General features: G+C 44.3%; 1 protein-coding gene across 1 annotated transcript in view; it reads left to right on the plus strand.

Annotated features, from left to right (window-relative positions):
- The window catches only part of LOC147727762 (C-X-C motif chemokine 10-like), a 52,105-nt gene extending 29,602 nt beyond the window's left edge, over positions 1-22,503 (plus strand). The window contains exons 3-4 of the mRNA XM_086961775.1: positions 2,431-2,517; positions 19,156-22,503. Of these exons, the coding sequence (XP_086817901.1) occupies positions 2,431-2,517; positions 19,156-19,174 (106 nt within the window). The 3' untranslated portion in view covers positions 19,175-22,503. The remainder of the gene's footprint in view (positions 1-2,430; positions 2,518-19,155) is intronic.
- Positions 22,504-23,312: the final 809 nt, after the last annotated feature.

The raw sequence follows: 23,312 nt of genomic DNA on the forward strand, positions 1-23,312 counted from the left end.
TAGCTGGGATACTCTGGTACAACCATTTGAACGTGGCAGCTTCGCAGCACCAGATATGCGCCTCTATTACTTATGGGCACAGGAGCAATTCGCGCATTATTGGTTTATTCCCACAACGATTTTTCCCTCATATGGCAATAGAGGCTGATGCAATACTCCCATTTTCGCTGGTAGCAGCTGCCCTCTCGGGTGGGAGTAGAGGCCCCCGGACGGAAAGTAATCAGGTGCAGTGTCCCGCCTGGACCTGGCAGACACTGGCTAAATGGGCAAAGCTAACCTATCTCTATGCCATTAAATTGCTGATGGCGCACTTCCTGGCATATCGGCAGCGCAAGAGCGTTCTGCGCTGCGCACATTGCAAACAGTTGGGGTTACGCAACTGGGGGTCTTGTATAAACAAGACCAGTTCCCCTCGTTGCTAGATGTGCAGGTGGGTCAGACACACGGTTCTATGTTGTGCTTCACGTACGTGAGGGTTTGACAAGCAATTAGGGATATATACCCTAATTACCCTACTGAACCACAGACATTGCGAACGCTGAAGGCGGTGCTCGCTGGAGAGGATCGTAAGGGGATGATTACTAAATTATATACTGCATCCCTGCGTGAGCGGGAGTCGGAGGTGCATCCCTCATACGTTAAATGGAATGAAGCGCTGAGTAACGTATTGTCCTTAGACCACTGGCACTTTTGTTGTAAACTGACTGGGCACCTTACAGCTAACTGCAACTTTCGCATCATAAATTAAAAAAAATTACACCAGCTCTATTATACCCCCATGCAAGTGCGGAAATTTGGACTGCGTGATACAGCTTGTTGTGTGCGGTGTGGACAGGCGGATGCCGATTTTTTACATCTCTTTTGGCTCTGTACAGCTGCGTTCTGGTCTAAAGTTGTGAGCATGCTAACAGATGTTGTGCTAGAACGGGTGAGATGTATATCTGAGTTATGCCTGCTGGGTAATGTGACGCCTTTGAAACCTTGTAACAGGAGGTTGGTTGCTGTGGCAACACTAATGGCCAAGAGAGCTGTGGCGCAATGTTTGTGCGCGAAGGGTTTACCCACTGTTCGAAAGTGGATCCGCGATTTGACCTATTGTCAGGAGCAATTGGAGATTTATGCCGAAGAGCTACCTGAATCATCATGGCCTAAAGACTTAAGGGCCCCACTGACATTATACTTATTGAGTCACTCTGATTTGTAAGGTGCCACGTATTCTCATTTCCATGCTAAGGATGCCTAATGCAATTGGACTCAGGTTACTGTGTCATTTTACATGTGTGCCTATAGGAAGTCAAGCTGCTTTCTTTATGTAAGTCATATTGTTGTAGTGCCTGGGGAGGGGGAGGAGGGGGTTCTGTTTGTTTCCACAAGAGATGGTTGCTACTTACCTGCTTCATATATCTGCACAACACGGTTATGTAACCCAAAATTGCTTCTCCTGATTTCAATGATGCGACGCTGATGGCTCGCATTTGACACCTTTGTATTGTATTGCAAGCCTTTTATAAACAAAAATAAATAAAAATAAGAAGCAAAGAAATTATAGTGAAAATGAAGCTAACCAATGGTAAGCAGTGCATGGGCGGTAAGCTCTCTATAGGTATTGTGCAACCAGATATCTGTGATGTGTGGTAGTCCTGACCTAACAGGCACAAGAAAGTGTCCAATTGACATTTTCCATCTCACGCGGGATGTGGCCATGAGTGTTTCCAAGCTCAGCTGCATATGCACTAACAAATCAAAATAACCCTCAGTCTCCTTCTGCATTGGCCCAGCTCAAAGAATGGGTTTATCATATTGCCTAGTTGCTCTGAAGGGACTGTATGATGAATAGCACACTTTGCCTATAATTCATACATATACATTGGAAAGTCTATGAGTTAATGCATGAACTTTAAACAGCACGTGTCAGAAACGGAGAGGCAGTCCGTGCTGACTGTTTCCAACTTGTACTGTCTTCATTCTATCAATTAATTAGTACACATTCAGAGTTATGTGTAGAAACTTGGACACCTCAAACTCAAAAAACACAAGAACTCGGCTCTGTACAGAGTCAGCGCAGCTCTGCGAGATATGACCCCTGAGGTTTTGTTTGGCTGCAAACATAGCATATTATATGGCTCAGGGCAGCTTTGCAAAAAGTTATTGTTGCCATCTTATGTATTGTAAAATTATACAGTAGAGCAGGACACATGCAATCTAGCAATATTGAGTGCCATTATCCTTCTGGCAAAATCAGGGTGTATTTTTTTTTTTTTACTTAAAATAGTTTCACGTTCATATGCCTAGCTCCGGGTTTATCTGCTGCCCAACGGCATAATTTGCTGATAAAACTGCTGTAATAATAAAAACATTTACAGCTATTGTAGTGGCCTGTGCGCACCACACAATTTGTTAAACTGAATGATTTGGTCTGTTTTTTCACAGAGTCACCTTAAAGACTGGGACTAAAGTATGCCTGGATTATAATTCGAAAACAGTCCGCCCAGCAATTGACGGTGTTCTAAGACGAAGGTATGTTTCCCATAGATTTGAAATGCTGAGTAGCCTTATAGAGTGTCTGTTTCTTATTTCATCTCATTCATTGCCATGCTTAGATTGATTTTAATCAATCAATCAATCAATATCAATCAATATATTCTTTATTCGGTTTTAAAAAGTATAAAAACCATAAAAGCAATATCACAGATAAAAAACATCATTGTACATAGTTTAAGCGTCTTATCCATTAATAACATTGGGGGTCCCTAACTATGCTAACTAATATAACAAATTTCTTAGTTTCTAAAATGCATTCATTTTTACAGGGATAGGACTTTTCAAAGGTTTGTTCTATGTTTAAAAATGCATTTCAAGAATTTAACAATATATTTGCAAGTCCATTCAGTCTCTAGAAACTGCAATTGCAGCATGGCTGGGCGACATCTTCTAAGACCCATTAATTTTAGCAACGGTATCAACCAAAGCTTACGATGACTAACATAGAACTTATTAGAGATCTTGCAAAGCAGGATTAAAAACATGTATGGGTCGCACGGTATTGGGCGGGGGGGGGAGGGGGAGTACCGGAACCTGGGTTCTGCAGTTCAGTCAAAGAGCCAGGTCTTGAGGTCCTACCTGAATTGGGACAGTGATGGTGATTGCCTGAGATGCAGAGGTGGGAAGTTCCAGGACTTCGCAACAAGAAAGGGAAGGATCTTCGAGTTCCAGGTTTTATCAGCAAGTAGGAGAAGGATCTTCCTCTAGCCGAGGTCTTGCGGATCCGTGGCATAGGGGCCAGGGTCGGATAGGCAGAGTGGAGATGTCTGGTTGGATGGGGTTTTCAGGTCTAGTGTTGTGGAGGACTTTGTAGGCGTGTGTGAGGATCTTGGAGGTGATTCTTTTGTTGATCGGAAGCCATTGAAGGTCTTTCAGGTGACTGAAGATGTGGCTTCGGTGGGGGATGTCCAGTATAAAGCTGGCGGAGGAGTTCTGAATGTTGCAATTTTTCTTTTGGATTTTTTGAGTTGTGCAGGCATAGAGTGTGTTGGCGTAGTCGAGCTTGCTGCTGGTGAGCGCCTTGGTGACCCTTCTCCTGGACTCAGTGAGGATCCATTTGAAGATCTTTCAGAGCAGGCGGAGCATGAGGAAGAAGCAGGACGATACAGCGTTGATTTCAAAGTTTAATCAACGATTTGTGGCAATCATTGGCATGTTTTGGTAATCAAAGGTGTTAATGTGGTCATCATTGGCATTTTAGCAGCCCTCACATTAGGCACCCTCTTTGGCACGTAGTGGCCATTAGCAGAATTATTCTAGCTGCTCCTGGCATAATGGTGTGCCTGACATAAAGGTGGACAATTTTACAAGAAGGTGAGCAACCCAATATACCCTTGCGGGCTTGGGCAAGGTTTGTAAGAGAAAAATGGCCAGCAAGGGGTTTTATTTATCTAGGTTATTTACAGCACTATTGGGGCTAAGCAAGACTTAATCATAGTACCCAAACATGAGTTAAATCAGTGGCTGTTTTAGATTCAAATAGAAGTCATAGGATGTTACCACACTAACATCCAAATTTAGCAAAAATGCTCAATGAAACAAGAAACCAGGGTATATTGTCAAAAAGTTATTATTAAGCTTCAAGACAAAATATATAAATATCTGTACAAAAACAGTAAGCAATCTTAAAAATAGGGTGCATACATAGATACAATGTGGATATTTAAGGTCTTGGTTGCTTTTCCTTGGACATATCCAGATTTAAGTCCAAACTGTTACGTCACAGTAGTTGGTTTTAACTCAAAGTCAGATGAAAATCAAAAGATGACTTGAGACAAACTAGGCAGAATTGGACTGAACAGGTCGACGTTTCGGTCTTATTATGGTTACTCCTAAGACCATCATCAGGACTATAAAGTGGTATATACAGTTGATGACCCTCTGAAAAAGAACAACAGTGAATTATAATATGTACAGTGTGAATTAAATACCTGGTCAATGACATACATTTGTTATTACAACATTGGAAATATTTACATTTTGGTATTTTGACTAAATTTGTTAGTACCATTTATCTCGCATTTCACATTTCATGGAAGATAAGAAAAAATAGTCGGTGTGGCGACTAAAATATTTCGTTTATGACTAAGAGGTTGTTTTTATATAGAGGTGTAGCCAAGTAGGACAGGTCTACTTAGGAAGTTAGTATTGGGCATTGAGTTATGGCTAACACTTACTTTTTATGAGTAGAGACGGTGTCAATGAAAGGATCTTGGTGGCACCGGTACTCACGAATAGTGGCAATGAGGTAAGGCACAAAAATGAATCAATAGTGCCAGGCGTACACTAAAAGGAACAAAATATTACTATAATTCCCAGTTAGTTTTGTGGCAAACTCTACTTGTGTTTGGAGTTTACAGAAAATTAATTACCTTGCAACGAGTGAAACGAAGCAGTGGATTGGATCTGACAGTCAGTCCACTTATACTTGAAGATCAGCTGTAACAGATTTGAAGCTGAATGGGGAAAAATTGTGTACAAGGTATAACTTTTTGTGATATTGGTTCAAGAGGAGTTGTATATACATTGCAAGTGATGTAATTCGCTCTTCTAGTGGACTGCATTTGGAAAGGGGCGACCACTCGGTCCCCCCGAACGTATGGCGGAGTGCCTCGATCCCCCCGGGAAGCCATTTTTGGGCGGGAGGCGCGTCTCGGCTGGTATGCCCGAAGCGGCGTAGCCGGGGCGCGCTTTTTCCCGCCCTAGAGTGGGCTGGCCTAGACACCGACGTAGCCAGCCCCGCCCTAGGGGCAGGCAGGGGCGGGATTTCGCCCGCCCTGAAGACGGATAAAAAGAGACGCAAGACCAGAAGACGTCCTCTTGTTCTTGTGCTCCGAAGCTGCACCTCCTCGCTACACGTGAGCTCAGGACAGAACGAAGAGCCAATTTTGAGCGTTTTGATCTTTTTCTTTGTCTTCTAGATACTTAGTCGGAGAGATGCCCAAGAAAGGCGCAAAGAGAATGACGACTGAGCAGATGGTTCGGGCCCTTGTTAAAGATATGTCCGACATAAAGAAGCGGCTGGCAGAGCGAGACGGTGAGGAGGGATCGGGCCAACCACCGGCTGGAGGGAGACCTAAGAGGCCGAGAAGGGTTCCAGCCGGGGGCGATGTCCCGGCTCCCTCTGCCCCGCTCGAGGTGCCGACCCCGCTACCAATGGAGGGGAATCCAATCCCCGTTGTCATCACCCCGACAACCAACGAGGATATGCCCCCCGAGCTGGCAGCACAGCTAGCAGCATGGTTGGGCGATAGTACTGAGGGCGCCACGGCTGCCGAGGCACAGGCGCTGATAAGAAAGCTGCGTAAGGAAAAGGAAGCAGCCAAGGTGACCGCACCGGTAGCAGTGATAGAAAAGCCACAAGTGGCAGAACCAGCATCCGGTTCAGGTAAGCGGCCATTGCCGATCGCAAGGGACGAGTCAGCACCCTCTCGTAGAGAAAGACTGGGGCAGCATGTTCCTTTAGCAATAAAAGAAAAGATTTGGGCGGGGGAATACGTGAATATATTCTCCCTGCTTGTCGATCATTATGAGGTAGAGCATGTCAAGAGTCAGAAGGACCTAATGCATCCAAGTGTTTGGCGCGCAAAAATGGCCGCCTTTAAGGTAAATGAGAATATTGGCAACTGGGGCAATGCGTGGGGTATTTTTACATCGATTTTGGGGGAACGTAGGCCCGAGTTGCTTCCCGAATTTCCCATTTATCAATCACGAATTATGGGTTACTCGACAGCGTATCAAGGTAACCATTGGTTCTGTTATGACAATCTGTTCAGGAAAGAAAAGGAGCATAACAGGAGTTTGACTTGGGATTGTTACGATTCTGTGACATGGGATAAAATGAAAGAATCAGGAATGTTAAAAATGCCATTGGTGGGGAGCAATGTTGTTGATTACTCCCGCCAAAATGTGGGGACGCCCTTTCGATCAAGTACGAGCACCGACGAGTATTCGAGACCCGCAGGCAATACAGGGAGAAAGGGTTTCTGCTTTAATTTCAACAAAGGGAAATGTACCAGGCCTCCGGGATCGTGTAAATTCAAACACGAATGTAGTACTTGTGGGTCGTCCCATCCTGAGTCATCGTGCAGAGCCAGAAAGAGTGAGAATGGGGGTAAGGGAGGCGCCAAACAGGTCTAAGATAGTCCGAGGGGCGCCTTTACCAACCCCGATTGATACCTTGGCAATGATTCCCTGGCTCAGCGAATACCCGGATCGTACTTCTGCTGGGGTGCTGCGGAACGGTTTTACACATGGTTTCCGCATCCCGGTAGGGGACTTTCAGGGTGTAGGGACGTGCAAAAATCAACTTTCCGTTTTACAACATACATCTGTAGTGCAAGAGAAGATTCAGAAAGAGGTTAGCCGGGGACGGGTCGCCGGCCCGTTTAGCGTACCCCCGGTACCGGATTTTGTCTGTTCTCCGTTAGGGGTGGTCCCCAAGAAGGACCCAGGTGAGTTTCGTTTGATCCATAATCTGTCTGCTCCACATGGTCTTTCGGTGAACGATGCAATTGATCCAGAAGTTTGTTCGGTGCGATACGCATCGTTTGATGAGGCAGTAGCCATCTTGAATCGCCTGGGGCCCGGGACGTTGATGGCGAAATCAGATATCGAGTCAGCGTTCCGGTTGCTCCCGGTACACCCAGACGACCAGCGTCTTCTGGGATTCGGGTTTCAGGGGTCGTTTTACATGGATAAGTGTATGCCAATGGGTTGTTCTATATCATGTGCTTATTTTGAGAAATTCAGTACTTTCCTGCAATGGGTGTTCACTAAGAAAACGGGTTTCCGAAATGTAATGCACTACCTTGACGACTTTCTGTTCCTTGGCCCCGCCGGAAATCCCGAATGTGCCCAGGCCTTAGCTGAATTCTGTGTGTTGATGGGACATTTTGGCGTGCCATTGGCACCGGGTAAAACTATGGGTCCCACGACTTGCCTCGAGTTTTTGGGGATCGAGTTGGACTCAAGGGAGGGGTGTTTCCGTTTACCAGCTAGCAAAGTGTTGAAATTCAGGGCAGCCCTCCAAGTATGTTTAAATGCATCTAAGGTTACACTGCATCAGTTGCAACAATTGGTGGGAAAGTTGAACTTTGCCTTGAGGGTGATCCCAATGGCCCGCCCCTTTTCCCGCTCAATTGCCCAAGCGATGGTTGGCCTAAAGGAGGGTCATCATCGCACGAGGTTATCGGCTGAGGTCCGCCAGGACATGCGGATTTGGTTAGCATTTTTGGCGGACTTCAATGGCCGAGTCGTCTGGAACAAGCCAGCCGTGTCCTCCGAAGAGCTTGGGCTATGGACAGATTCAGCAGGAAGCATAGGCTTTGGCGCCATCTTCGGCACAAAATGGTCTGCACAAAGGTGGCCCCCATGGTGGCACGAGAAGGGGCTGACGAGTAATATTGCTTTCCTTGAACTATTTCCCATTCTGGTGGCCCTGAGAACCTGGCCAGAAGGGTTCAGAGATCATTCTGTCGTGTTCTGGTCCGACAATATGACCGTTGTAGAATGCATCAATAGTCAGGCAGCCCGTTGTAAATTGATTTTGAGGCTGCTCAAAGAAATTGTCTTACTGTGTATGCAACTGAACGTGATATTCAGAGCAAAACATGTCCCGGGGGTGATGAATCAGGCTGCTGATGCACTGTCTCGTTTTCACATGCAGGCTTTCTCGGGTTTCCTTCCTTCAGCGGACCCAGAGCCGGCACCCTTCCCCGAAGCTCTCTGGTCTCTCGGTGCCCCGAACTTCGTCACCTCGTGGGAGAGAGTCTAGCACCCAGGACAAGGAAGGCATATGAAGGGGCGTTTCAGGCCTATTTAGCCTTTTTGGGGGCTGAGAGAGGGGGACTTTGGGGTCAGGAAGAGTGGGTAGTACATTTTCTGATGTCCTTACGTAGGGCTGGGAAGTCGGTGGCTACGGCCCAAAGGCATCGTGCCGCCATTTCCTTTGTTGCCAGGGCCCATGGCATCCAGGACCCGACAGCGTCTTTTACAGTACAAAAGGCGCTGCGTGGGTGGCAACGCCTAGAGGGTCGCAGAGTTGACGTAAGACGACCGATAGGTCTAGATAGGTTGTCCCAGTTACTGGCCACACTCCCTAACACATGCTCGTCTCCTTTCGAGACCTGTTTGTTCCGGACTGCATTTACGCTGGCATTTCACGAGGCTATGAGAATAAGTGAGCTGGTTGCAAGGAACAAACAGGATGTGGCGGGGGGCTTGTGCAGGGAACATGTTCAGATCAGGGGCGATGCGATGATTGTCTCCTTTCTCAGGTCCAAGACCGACCAAGATGGGAGGGGGGACTGCACGATCATTCGCAGGACCCCCGGGTCATCCATGTGTCCGGTACAGTGCTTAGAAGATTACCTAGCACGAAGGGTGGCATCATGGGGGGGGACATTGTTGAGGCATGCAGACGCCACCCCGCTGACGAGGTTTCAGTTTCAGCGGGTGCTTGCAATGGCCATTGCCGCAGCGGGCTTGGACCCGGGCGAATTTGGGACCCATTCCTTTCGAATAGGGGCTGCCACTGAAGCTACAGCCAGGGGTCTTAATGTAGAACAAGTGAAACGAGTGGGGCGTTGGTCCTCCAATTGTTATAAGAGGTACGTGCGATTGCACATGTTGTGAAGCTGTAATCATGTACTCACGCTTCTTGTCTTTTGTTTGTTTTCAGTTGCGCAAGCCTACGCGGCAGGGCGGACTGTGCAGTCGACCCAACACCAGGCCAGCGGTCGCACATCACCGGCTGTGAGGAAGGAGGTGTGGGTCGTGGGCCACTCATACGTGAGACGGGCCGCAGACGTATTCAAAGCAGGTGACATGATTCACGTACCTGGGGAATACGGGTACAGAGTGTCCTTCTACGGAAGAGGCGGTCTCTGTATTGACCAGTTTCGAGCATTCTTTGAGGGTTTGTTAGAGCGGATGAGGTCACCGCCGTCCATAGTCATAGTGCATTTGGGGGGCAATGATTTGGTCACCACCGGTAGACGACTTCTCCTGGAGGCTATGCTTTCCACGGTAAGTTGGTTAGCGAGGAGAGTTCCGGGGTGCATAATTGCGTGGTCTCATATGATCCCACGAAAAGTGTGGCGGGGGGCTATCTCGATCCCTGCTTTGAATCATTCTGTTAGAAAACTGAATAACAAAGTGAGTAGGTTGTTCCGTTCCAAGACATTGCATTCGATCTCGCATAGTTGTATTAATGATGACAGTATGTATTTGGGGGATGGTGTGCATTTGTCGAGGGTGGGGAATGAGTTACTCATAGGAGACTTCTTAGCTTGGTTAAAATCGTTAAAACATGACCTTTAGGTAGGAGTTTTGTGGGGGGTCCGGATAGCCGGTCAACTATCCGGACCTGTGGCGGTAAGGTCATGATCGGTGAGCACTAATTGGTAGATCCCTATGAGTGGGCGTCACCCAACACGGATGGGAGCGCTCGGGAGAGGTGGCCATTGGCCCCTCAATGGGGAGGCGGTCCCGTCTAAGGGCGGGTCGCCGGAAGTAAAGGAAAGGCGGTCAAGGCCCCTTCCTTTGTAGGAGGGGTTACAGCCCCCTCCTGGGGAATTTCCCGGGGCCAGTGTCATCTGCGACGGCAGATGCGGTAAGTTGTGTGGGGTGGGGGGAGGTCCACGATACCTTCTAGATACCACACACAAGTCTTCGAACGACCTTTAAATGGCGTCGAGTCTTAAGTGCCCCCGTCAAGTCAAGGGAAATTGTTAGTAGTTGCACTTGAGGTAAGCCTCTGTGCTGTCGCCCCTCCCAAGTGGGAGGGGTAAGTCTGGTTAGGGATCTTGACACCGGTTATGACCTTGCCGTTGGCCCTTAAACGTTAGGATGTACAATTTCAGTGTTTCTAGAGAATGTTTTTGTAGGATGCTAGTTCGGCTAGGAGAACCTCTGTATTACCCTAGCATGTGAGCACATACAAAGTGACAGACCTGAATACCAATAATCATTCTGTAATATGCCACTACCTGATCCAACCAGCCTGTGTATATCTAACACATGTCATCTTTTATTTACACTAGTTAAGTTGAACTACATCACAAACAACCTGAGCATAGTCAACACCACTACTGACATGTAGGGCATCCTAAATTTATCTTTATGTGTTGACATTACTTTCAACACTATCTCGAGAATTATTGCACTCAATACCCTTGAATGTCTACTTAACTATCTGTAGTTTTTAATACTATTTCGAAAAATTAATTCACCTTCGTGATAGTTGGTTTTTTCGTCATCAGAATTAATAACGTTTTCTTTCAATTCTTGGGAAATCGGTCCTTCGTGGCCAATACTCGTTAATCATTTTTACAAACCCTAACAGCTATTTCTAAAACAGGTCGGCAAATACACTAAGATGGCCGCCGTGTTTAACAACACACTACTTGCAATCTATATCGACACGTATTCCCGCGAGAGTACGCGAGGACAAACGAGTCTGTTCAGGGTATTTAAAGCGAGTGTAACTGCAACATTGTTACATCGCGTTTGATCGTACCCCATGGACGTTCGGTTGCAGACTTCTTTTCAAGTAAGTTCACTTCAGGTCGGACCCTTGCGCATGCGCGCACATCGGCTTTAACGCTTATGCTGAAACTTTGCCTTTCAATCTCTGGCATGGCACAAGGTTTTGGACATTTCAAAACTTTGTTTAAATTAGCGTATGCCCCATAATATTCACCATAGTCAGTGAGCAATTCACTGCTGTTATCAATGTTTAACTTACCAATATGCCATAGTTTTTAGACAATCTTTGACCTGTGCTAAATTACCCTGACATTTGTCATGGAATTACCACCACATAGTTGACTGCTTAAACGCTATAAATTTTACATAAATAATAGAAATGCAGTCCACTAGAAGAGCGAATTACATCACTTGCAATGTATATACAACTCCTCTTGAACCAATATCACAAAAAGTTATACCTTGTACACAATTTTTCCCCATTCAGCTTCAAATCTGTTACAGCTGATCTTCAAGTATAAGTGGACTGACTGTCAGATCCAATCCACTGCTTCGTTTCACTCGTTGCAAGGTAATTAATTTTCTGTAAACTCCAAACACAAGTAGAGTTTGCCACAAAACTAACTGGGAATTATAGTAATATTTTGTTCCTTTTAGTGTACGCCTGGCACTATTGATTCATTTTTGTGCCTTACCTCATTGCCACTATTCGTGAGTACCGGTGCCACCAAGATCCTTTCATTGACACCGTCTCTACTCATAAAAAGTAAGTGTTAGCCATAACTCAATGCCCAATACTAACTTCCTAAGTAGACCTGTCCTACTTGGCTACACCTCTATATAAAAACAACCTCTTAGTCATAAACGAAATATTTTAGTCGCCACACCGACTATTTTTTCTTATCTTCCATGAAATGTGAAATGCGAGATAAATGGTACTAACAAATTTAGTCAAAATACCAAAATGTAAATATTTCCAATGTTGTAATAACAAATGTATGTCATTGACCAGGTATTTAATTCACACTGTACATATTATAATTCACTGTTGTTCTTTTTCAGAGGGTCATCAACTGTATATACCACTTTATAGTCCTGATGATGGTCTTAGGAGTAACCATAATAAGACCGAAACGTCGACCTGTTCAGTCCAATTCTGCCTAGTTTGTCTCAAGTCATCTTTTGATTTTCATCTGACTTTGAGTTAAAACCAACTACTGTGACGTAACAGTTTGGACTTAAATCTGGATATGTCCAAGGAAAAGCAACCAAGACCTTAAATATCCACATTGTATCTATGTATGCACCCTATTTTTAAGATTGCTTACTGTTTTTGTACAGATATTTATATATTTTGTCTTGAAGCTTAATAATAACTTTTTGACAATATACCCTGGTTTCTTGTTTCATTGAGCATTTTTGCTAAATTTGGATGTTAGTGTGGTAACATCCTATGACTTCTATTTGAATCTAAAACAGCCACTGATTTAACTCATGTTTGGGTACTATGATTAAGTCTTGCTTAGCCCCAATAGTGCTGTAAATAACCTAGATAAATAAAACCCCTTGCTGGCCATTTTTCTCTTATAAAGGTGGACATGCATGGGCTTTGTATGGGCTATGTAGGCATTCTTGACATTGTGGAGCCCATGCATAGCATACACTTCTATCAATGTTTTTATTGGATTTCCTCATAGACAACACATTTAGCTATTCCAGCTTCACGTCAAATAGAATAAGATTTCCATTTGGGGTACCTTCTGGGATGGTTTTTCAATGCAAGTAAAAACTAAAACCCAAGAACAGTGGAAGACAAATACCATGGCGATAATGGTCAGTGGTCTAACATTAGTGCAATGAATTAAAATGTATTTAGGCTTAATAGCACATGGTTTAGGCATGTCAAAAAACAGTATCAAAACCATAATAATTTCAGTCCATAGTCTTATTCAAAGTGATGCAATCCCAGATCACCTTCAGTCAATGAAAGTAAAAGTTTGCTTAAGGCCGCCCTTTGTCTTACGTCATCCCAGAGTAGAATTAAGAACAAGTGAAACATGCTCACAGAAGGCGCCAGCACCAAATGAATGAAGAAGTACACCAATCGGGGCACCTGGGTGATTATGGATAATGGGAGACATCTCCAGAGCCAAAACAACCCTTTAGTGCTGATATTATATTCAGCACATTGCCCTCAACTATGTCCAGGTCAAGTTGATATATATTTATACCAAGATACCTGAGGCCGTATTACACAAGATGCCCACGGGAAAGGGCGCCCTACTACATGGAATGCCCTACCCCAGGGCAGCCTTGAACTTGCGCTGCCTCGGGAGCAGCAATACTGAGTGGCTGCTTTAAAGCTGCTCTGTGTTTTCACAGTGCAACCCACCTGCACTTTGAAGGTGGATTAGAGATCCCCTTGCAGGAAGGTGCAGTCAGTGACTGCACCCTCCTGCAAGTGGGTGTCTGGGGGTCGGTAGGACCCCCGTTTCCGCTCCAGAAGGCTGGTCTCAGGGGGCGCATTGACAGTCGACCACCTTTTAGGTGGCACACTGTCCAATTGCCTCCTGAGAGCTTCTTTGCTTCTGCACCCGCATCTGTAATGCGGCGTGGGCACAGAGGCAAAGGTATTCCCTTGTATGGGGCATTATGTCCTTAAATGTTGGTTCTTGTAGGCTTTCTGTCTGAAACATCTGTGACAGTATGCAAGTGAGGAGCCTACCCCAGTTCGCAGTAAGCAACAAGGTAAAGTGGTCAGCCAATGCCCTAACTAGTTATTCTACATTAGAGGATTTGCGAGTCCTGTCTGTCATAGTGAAGATATAATCAATCCTGCTGCACTGGGGAATAATAGGACTACTACCTGTCAGTACCTGTTAGCAGGGTGTGTATTCTGTTAGGCATCATGCAAATTCCATCTTGCTGTCCACTCCCTAAACTCTCAGGCTCATTTAGCCACAGAAGACCCCAGGAAGTTGTTGTAAATGAATCTTGGACCCTAGTATAAATTTCCCGATTCATGCCCTTATATAGGTATACGTTATCATTTCCTTATATAGGCAAAGAAATCATTACCATATTTGGCCTAAACCATACAGCCCAAATACGGCATGGATACTTCCACTAAGCTCCAAGTATTAACAACGTTTTCTTAGAAAAACCCGCCTTCAGCAGCTCGGGACTTCCCCCTGCTTGAATATTAAGTTCTCCTAGAACTCCCGGCGTTTTCCAAGAAATGAGCCTTTGAGTGACGTTATTAAGTCCAAACATGCGTCAAACTCGGCACCTTCAAAGTATAAATATGCCTTGATTTGTCTAAACAAACACACGGTGGTTTGGAGCAGATCGGCTATCTACTTGCCCGACGCCCTGCAGCAGCAAGTGCCGAAGGATGCCGACCCTCCAGCAGACGCACTGCGAGACTCTGTCATTTCTCCTGCTGAGAAATCCAGCTCCAGTGTTTCCAGGCTACCCTTCCGGGTATCTGGGAAACCGAGTCCCGAGAACGAGATACAAGACCTCCTTCATTCTAGAACAAAGGTACGGAGCTGATTAGACCTCTTAGAGAATTATCAGATTCAGATTCCTGGCAGAGAACTCCTAGACTTAAACTCCTCCTCTTATACTCCCTCCCTCTTACCAGACTTAGGTTAGGTACACCAGGGTAGGCGTATTCTAGAAGCACCAGTTGAGTATTTTAGTAATCCTTTTATCACTGTATGTACTTTATGTATTTTATGTATTTTATACATTTTATGCACTTTATGGCTTAGAAACCATATCATGCTTTTACAGTACTACTTTATAAAACTGTTCGTATTATATTCATTGTACTTCATAGTAAGCCTTACTATTTTAGCAGTTCATTTTCAATGCTTGAGAAAGAAGACTGTTCAATAAATACCTTTTTATTGAAAACGCCCGTCTCTCTATTTCTCTTGCACCTCTGGTGAAACTAAGCATGCACGATTGACTGAATGAAATAGTTATCTATTGTTTCCGCGACTCTAGAGATTTGATTTCTTATTCTTGGGAAACAAAGTTGTCATGTTTTATGCGGTTGTCAGAAACGAATCCCTTCTTGTTTATTCGAGAAAGTTTCTAATGACCTCTGAGCTAGCTGGCACTCACAATTAAGTCTAATATAACCGGTAGGAACCTAGTAGACCTCAGTCCTACGTCTAAGCTACAGGATATATTATTCCAATGCGCAGAGCCTATTGGGAATATAGGAACTTCACTACAAAGTGAGGTGAAATGACCTATCCAGTTCTGTGTGAAACACAGAATTGAAATCACCTCAACATATTATTTGGACCACTATTCTCTTTAAGGTGTGCACGTGCACCTCTGTGCCCCTGAGCGCGCAGTACGGTGTATCTGGCGTGCACACAAATCCCCGAGAGTGTTTGTGCCGCGCTTTGGAAAGGTGAGCGGTGCGAAAAAAGGACATTTCCTGGTTGCAGATGAAGAGGCAGCCTGTGGGCTCAAGGAGGGAGCACATTGTTTGTTTTATTTTCTAGAGTGAGGCTGCGGGGCACATTGTGTTCTTTTGTTTCAGTATTCATGTTAATTGCGGCACTCATCACGAGCTGCTATTAACATGAATACTTTAAACAAAAGCACACAATCTGCCCTGCAGCCAAGCTTTACTAACAAAAGAAATGTAGCACCAAACACTGCGTGTGCTTTCAGAATTACCTGAAAGCGCACCCTGTGTTTGCCGACTTGCTACATTTCGGGGCATATTACTAAGGGCTTGTATCGCCTCTTTCTCGGCGAATTGTGCCGAGAAAGCGGCGATACTGCTAGAGCCCTATTACCAAGGGCAGTTTAAAGCCTGGCCCGATCCCACTTTGCATGTCGGCGATAAACATCGCTAATGACATGCAAAGTGGGCGTTCCCACGTCCAACCACATGTAAAATGTGGTTGGAGGTGGGAACACCCTATTACCAAGGCAAGCGTTGGGAGACAAAAACCTGCGATAAACTCATTTATCGCAGGTCTCCCAACGCCTGCTCCGACCAGGCGTTAGGCATTGTTAACATGGGGGTGTGGATCATAAAGCTGAATCCACCCCCCCATATTAACAAGGCCCACATTAGCGCATGAAAACAACGTTTGTTTTCATGCGCTAATGTGCCATATCGCCGACTATCGCCGGATTTCTGATCGCCTGCCTGATGCGCATTGATAATTGCGCGCTAATTAGGCAATGAAATCCGGCGATAGCCGGCGATAAGGAGATGTGCGTTGTGCATTTTGCAACGCACATCTCGGTAATATGCTCCTTCTTTTCTTAGTAGAGCTGGGCTTGCATGGTGAATTTGTGTCTTTTTAAAAAAGATGTCATGGTTTTTTTTTCCAACCATATTTGTATTGACATTTTGGGTTTACAGTGACATTTTGCATCAAATCACAATTCTTCAGAACACACTTACGTGTATTAATATCATAATGCTTTGTGTTACGTGAGGTGAATAGTCAAATGTTTTGTCACTATTAAAATCATTCTACAGAGAATTGCAAAACTTTGCTTGGGGGAAGGGAAAACTGGGGGGGGGGTGCTCATGGGATTCTGGGTATGAGTGTCGTATGAAGACTTAGGGAGGCATATGTCTCCACGAACGGTGGTTCCATAAGTTGCTAGGGGCGAAGAGGGGGATCTGTGGCCAGTCTATTCCTGGGGTCCCGGCTTACTCTTATGGCGTTGATCCTGGCACCAATACCTAGGGACTTTAACTGTGCTCTACGGGAGGTCTAGCATCTGTGTACGCGGCCTACACCTGCAACTGCATGTCTTGTGGTGTGTGAGGGACTCCCTCTGGATCGTCGTGGGTTGGTAATTGTTTGAAGCCGATTCCAGTCATATAGGGTGCTTGCGTGTCCCCTTCGCCTCTTTTTCTCGTAATGTTTCTTCCTCCGCCAATGCCCATTTATGTACCGCCCCCTCCCAAACTGCAAGTGGGGGGCCTGTAGGGGACCACCAGTGCATGCTATGTTCTGTTTAGCTAGTAAGATGGCCAGTGAGACAAATCTAAGGGGGACTTTGTGCTTTTTCCTCCTCTGGAAGATGCCCAATGCACAGGCTTCCCATGTACTCAGATATGTAAGCCCGGTGAGGTCTTTGAGTGTCGTATGAATGTGTAGCCAGTATGGTTGCAAGATGGGGCAGTTCCAGAATATGTGTTGGAAATCCGCCGCTTGCGATTGGCATCTAGGGCATAAGAACTGGGTGTCAGGGTAAAAACTTTGGAGATGCGCAGGTGTCAAGTACGCCCTGTGTAGAATATAGAACTGTATAATTTTAAACCAGGCGTTTTGAGACAATTTCTTAGGGTATTCAAGAGCCTTTTCCCACTCTTTCTCGTGTAGGGAGCGGCCAAATTCTTCTTCCCAGGTGGCCCGCAGGGTCTCCAGTGGTTTGTTCCTAAGGTCCCTGATGGCTTTATTGATCCAGATGGCCAAGTGTCGCCCCACACCCATGTGTAAGATTGTGTGTACAACCGGGTGTGTGGCTGGGTCGCCGGTCGAGAGGTCATGGTATTGGCGAAAGTTTGCGAGAAGTTGATGATGGAGTAGGAACTGACCGACAGGAAGAGCATGATCTTCTATCAGTCGCTGGAAGGGCCTGGCTGGCCGTCTTCAAACAGCTATTCCGCCTCTGTGGGTATACAACGTTTACAACGAAGTTTTTACCATGCACTACCACTACAACGCAGGCATTACCACGCATACCATTACAACGCATTGCGCTGGGGGGCGCTCTAGGATAGGGAATAAGTATAATTTCATATCCAACACCTTCCTTAGTGTCCACGGGGACTGGAGTTGGAATATAAAATTATACTTACCACTATCCAGCACCTCTAAGCGCTATGCGTTGTAACGGTATGCGTTGTAAATACCGCGTTGTAATGGTATGCGTGGTAAAAGTATGCGTTGTAACGTCATACATCCGCCTCTGTGATGCCGCAGTCTGTCCATGTGTGTAGGACGTTAGGTGTATAGTAGTGTTCATGTTGGGGCCATCTGACCAGCGGAAGAAGGGGGGAATATGGGGGTCGTCCAGACGATATACTGTGTATACTTTGCATGCATTTGCGTACCACTATTACCTGCACAGGAAATGTACGTTTTGGTTTGGTGCCCGGTAGGAGTAGTCATCGGAGTTCCCGAATGGGTACGGGTCCATTCATTGTGTGTGTCTCCCCTACGTGTCTCCCTGCTGTTGCAGAACATTGAGTAAGAATCACAGTCATGTGATACGGCTACATTGGCATGTTCACCTGTAGGAACATAGTCTGTCCATGTTGGAGTTGTACAACTGAGTACTAGATAGAAATATATATCTGATATTTAGAGACCAAATTAGTATTTACAACAAATTAAAATCTGACATTGCAGTATGACATAGTATTTAATCATGGCAATGGCATGCTTTGGCCTGGTGAAACTGTTATAATTTACCCAAAATTAAATGCTTGTATTTAATAGCAAAATGTACCGTTTTCAAAATGTAAATCTACTTCCCAGGATCAAAATGATTCCATAAAAAATATAATCGAAGCTGATAAATCATGCTGAACTAGCGAGACTCAATCCTGATGTTGGGGGCCTGGTGCCAGATTGTACTAGCTGCGAAGTATGCTACTTCCTGAGTCACATACAGGTAGTTCATCATCTATTCTGGTAAAGCCTTTGATAAGGTTTCAAACCTCAGTGTTAGCTTAGTGTTCTCAGTCTGTAGATTCTTCCTTGGTCTGCTGTGCATGGCCTCGCATTGTGAAATCCGTGTGACTTTGAAAGTTCCCGCGTTGCCTCTTCCAAATAAATTCTCAACCATAGGGCTAAGTGCGGATACATGTTGCCCATATTCATCTCTCCTTCTGGCAAAAGAGCATCACCTAAGCATCTTTATTATTATTCTAAAGGCTGAGCATCAGCAATTGTGAGAAACTGAAGTGCTTCATATACGTCTTAAGCAATACAGTAGGGGCCAAGGCATCTTGAAGTGTAAATGAAACGTGCTATGTAATGAAATATCTTTTCATTCGTTTACAAGTATTCTGTTCATTTAATGATATCCAATGTTTCTATTATTTTTCTTGTTTTGCAGGCTCTTTCGGAATGACTGACTTGAAAAAGTGCAAAAGGACATTACAGAGCAAGGCGTACCTGAATATTTTCTGCATTCTGTAATATTGTCTTGTAAACAATGTACAGTTGTACTCTTTTGAAGGCGTTGTAAATCAGTATATTTTTTACGTGATTCTGCAAATCATTAAAATATGAACTGTAATGTCTGTTTTTAAATTAGAGGTGGGCAAGACACTGAAAATCCGAGCCAGATGATTGGATCTGGTTCAGCGCGAAGTCCTCTTTGAACCTTGTGCCCAGAACCATGTGGCCCAGTGGCTACAGCTGCCAACACTGCAGCATGGGGCACCAGGGTTGAATCCCAGCCTTGGCTCCGTATCCTGTAAATACTGGCAAATCTCGCTGTGCTAAAAAAAAAGCTATGTTATATAGGCTGTGCCTATTTTGAACTCCTCTTAAATCATTGGCCAAGATTTGAATTTTGTGAAATTGGCAACAATGATTAGTGAATTATGTCTGACACTCAAACTATAATCTCATTCTCCAAGAATTAAGGAAAAAGTATTCGTTTGATGTCAGAAAGAGATACCCGTCTAGTGGCTGAAATGCACAATGTAAAATCCATGCCTCCCTGCTTGACCTAATTTTAAAAAATGTTGCAATTATTTTATTTCACCAAGCCTTCTTTTTGTTCTCTATCACTTATGAGAGCACCTTCAAATATGTGAGTGTAGGATGTGGGCTTTTTAAAAGCGTCTCTGTCTCTTGTGTATTTGATTTAATAGTGTATAACGTTGCTCCATCTGAACATAGGCCACATCTAGGATGCGCATGAACCCTGCCTTGACCCTTAGTTCACTTGTGGCATTTCGTCATCCGGGCGGAGGCAGGAATATTTCTCAGTTTCAGTTTAAAACCTCTCACTTTTAATAAATACTTCTCAAACAATCTAATGCACTAAAGATTATTTAGTGGAAAAGCAATAAACTATTTTGAAGACAGCTTATCATATTCTAACATGGTCTTTGCCGCATGATTGATATGCAAAATATTTTCAAGACTTACCTTGAACACTGGCTTTCGAGCCAGAGCTGACCCTTGCCTCAGCTCTGACTCAGCTCTCCTTGTTAATTTGTCATATATCACCCTCCTCTATTCTAAATATACAAATCTGTGATGAATAAATTAAAACAGCAGTTCATCGGATGTGTAAAAACGCACCCTTTCTCTATACACCTGCATGCTCTAAAACAACTACAGAGGTGCATATAAAAGCATGTATACACAATAAAAAATAAAAAATCACACACAAGCAAACTAACTGTTAAACGCATATGGACAGAGCCTGGGAATATAATACGTATAAATGTATACGCAAGTTCAAGCATCAGCATCAACTTACAGTCTTTAAGGAGCATATTAATAATAAAATGTTGGCGCATGGAGCTGTGTCAAATTTGTCAGCGCCGCGCTCTGACATTTTCAAAATGCAGGGGTCGCGCCGTATTCACAAGAAGATGGCGCACCCCTTAGCACTGGTGCAAGAAAAGCTGCCAAGCACCAGCGCTGACATCCTGCTGCCACGTTGAAAGGGTGCCTGCGCTGTAGGGATGATTGTTTATATACAGGAAGGGACTTCTTCCTGCACATCAACAATTAATTATGGTGATGTGCACCTTCTATGTGTGCTGCAGGATGCAACACCCATGGACAGAGCAAAAAACCAGGAGAAATTAATAATTTCTCCATTTATCGCCATTCTAACACGTTATTCCTTGGCATTCGTTTTGGCACTGCCTCAGCATTGTAAATCTGGGGCAGCTTCATAAAGCAATGGGTATTTTGGTAGAAGACCCACAGCAACACCCATTGCACAGCCCTTTACAGCAGAGGACTGAGGAGGAAAGGGGCATATTGACAAGTTGGTGTTATGCTACGCAAAGTGGCTTAGAGCCACCTTCAAAATATGGAAAATTATGCTGAGTCACCGCAGCGTAAAAACAATGATGCTCCGGTTGGGCTGAGTGCTTGTAAATATGCTCCTTAGTACCTAGGGGACATATCTGCTGACCTTGGCATATGGGGACCTGGTTCAAAACTTGGCCTCTGCTCAACATCCTGTGATTCTGGCAAATCACTTAATCTCCATGGGCCTAAAAAGATAAAACATGTAAAGCTACTCTAGGTCTTTTCTAATTCTTTCTGGTGCCCCTGGACCATGTTTACTCAATTAAAGCAATTGTTTACTCTACTAAAACAATAAATCCTGCTGCTGAAGCCAACAAGATCCATGACCACACATATGCCAAGCATCTGTTACCTAAGATAATCCTGTTGTCTGTAATCAATATTTCCGAATTGAATTCTCTCCCTTGATAATCAGGGTGAATGAAATCCCACTATGCAGGGCACGCCCAGCGTGTACTCCCCGTGTCATATAGCCCTGGGTGTAGGTTGCCCCTGCAGAGATCCCTATCTCTGATTACAAACACTTTCAAGCATAACTTGCGTAGCTCACCTCCAAAAAGGGGTTCTGAACGCCATATACCAATCCAAAACTATTTTCTCATAAGAAAGCAATGAAAAAAGTCAAAGCCAGGGTCGGACTGGACAAAAAAATAGGCCCGAGCACCAAAATAAAAGTGGCACACATTAGCGAAGGATATAGATAGAAAAAGGGGTCATATATGGGAAATAAACAGTAAAAAACTGGCCCATCTTGACATAAAACATCCTAAAATGCTAGAAAACTGCCCCACACACTGATCTGTCAAGCCAGCCCGACCCTGGTTATAGTTTCTGTTTGTCACTTTGACAACTTTTAAAGTTGCTTGATTGAACTTTACAGTGCTCTTATATGTGAATATGCTTGCCATTGTCCTCTGCTTCACAACGCTGCTTAATTATGTCTGAATTATGATTTGCTCCTTTCACATGATTTTGTGTACTCCTTTTATGATAATTAAACGCTTCATGTATATTTTGATGTCAGTTTGAATATTAACTTTGGATTTAATAATCTATGGTATGCTTCAGGTTTTTATTTTCAAACGTTTAAGTACAGTGACATAATGTATAAATACATCAAGAATCTTAAAGTAGTGAATGTGCAAAGCTCTTCCAATGGCTCCAGGCGATGCCAGAGACCTGAATGCATCTGACCCTCATAGAGCTTGTCACCAATCACAAAGTCCAAGATAAACTTTCCAGACATTATACAAAGTTTCTCCTCTGGTCCTGGGTTGACATGTCACTCTGTCCATTGTTAGGAATTTAGCAAAGCACCCCGCCACGTACATACAGGAGTGTGGGATCCTTAAAAGTACAGGATTGGTGCATAATGCTCCCTTACACAAAAAAAAATAAACAATCTAACTGATCAAATCAATTGGCGGAATATCTTGCTGTACTTTGGAAGATGCTAATCAAGTCATCTAGGAGTCATAGTGTCTATACATATGCTTTCAACAATACTTGAGATAAAAGATCCAAAAAAACATAAATGTTTACGGATTACAATTTTGTCATCAAAAATATATATATTTCATTATATGTCATATAAATAACTTTATGTCCATGCATATTGCATTGCAAGGCATGACACAGGTCCATCAATATAAAGAGAAACATTAAATGAACCCACAGAGATAATGATAACCAATTGCCACTGGTACTCTAACTCATCAATCATACCATTCATACCACATTCATTCTACGGATAAGCCTTTTCACATGTAAAGACAATCCTTAAGTTAGATAATGAGCCCCCAGCACCGGTTTCCGCCCCTAGAGGTACTAAGGGGGGGGGGGGATAAATATCTGCCAAAGAGGGGCGGCCTCCGTTCAGGCAAAAAACGTCCTGACAACTCCCCAGGCAAAAAGAGTAGAGAAGATGAGAGGGACATAACGGATGGGAAGATAATGATGGATGATGATCAATTCAAAAGGCTGTTAGGTGCCTTTGAAAGTAAAATTAAGAACATAACAAAACCCCTTCTGATTAAAATTGATTACCTAACTGAAGAGGTAATTAGACTAGGGGGTCTCCTGGATAAAGTAATTCAGGAAAAGGAAAACCCATTAAGACAGGATATCCTGGGAGTGGAGACTAAAGAAACCCAGACATCCCACAGGCTAGAACCCCTGGTTAACATCCCTCTTATCTCTACGCTGGGT

This window comes from Lissotriton vulgaris, chromosome 3_1, assembly GCF_964263255.1.
Source record: "Lissotriton vulgaris chromosome 3_1, aLisVul1.2, whole genome shotgun sequence".
NCBI lineage: Eukaryota > Metazoa > Chordata > Amphibia > Caudata > Salamandridae > Lissotriton > Lissotriton vulgaris.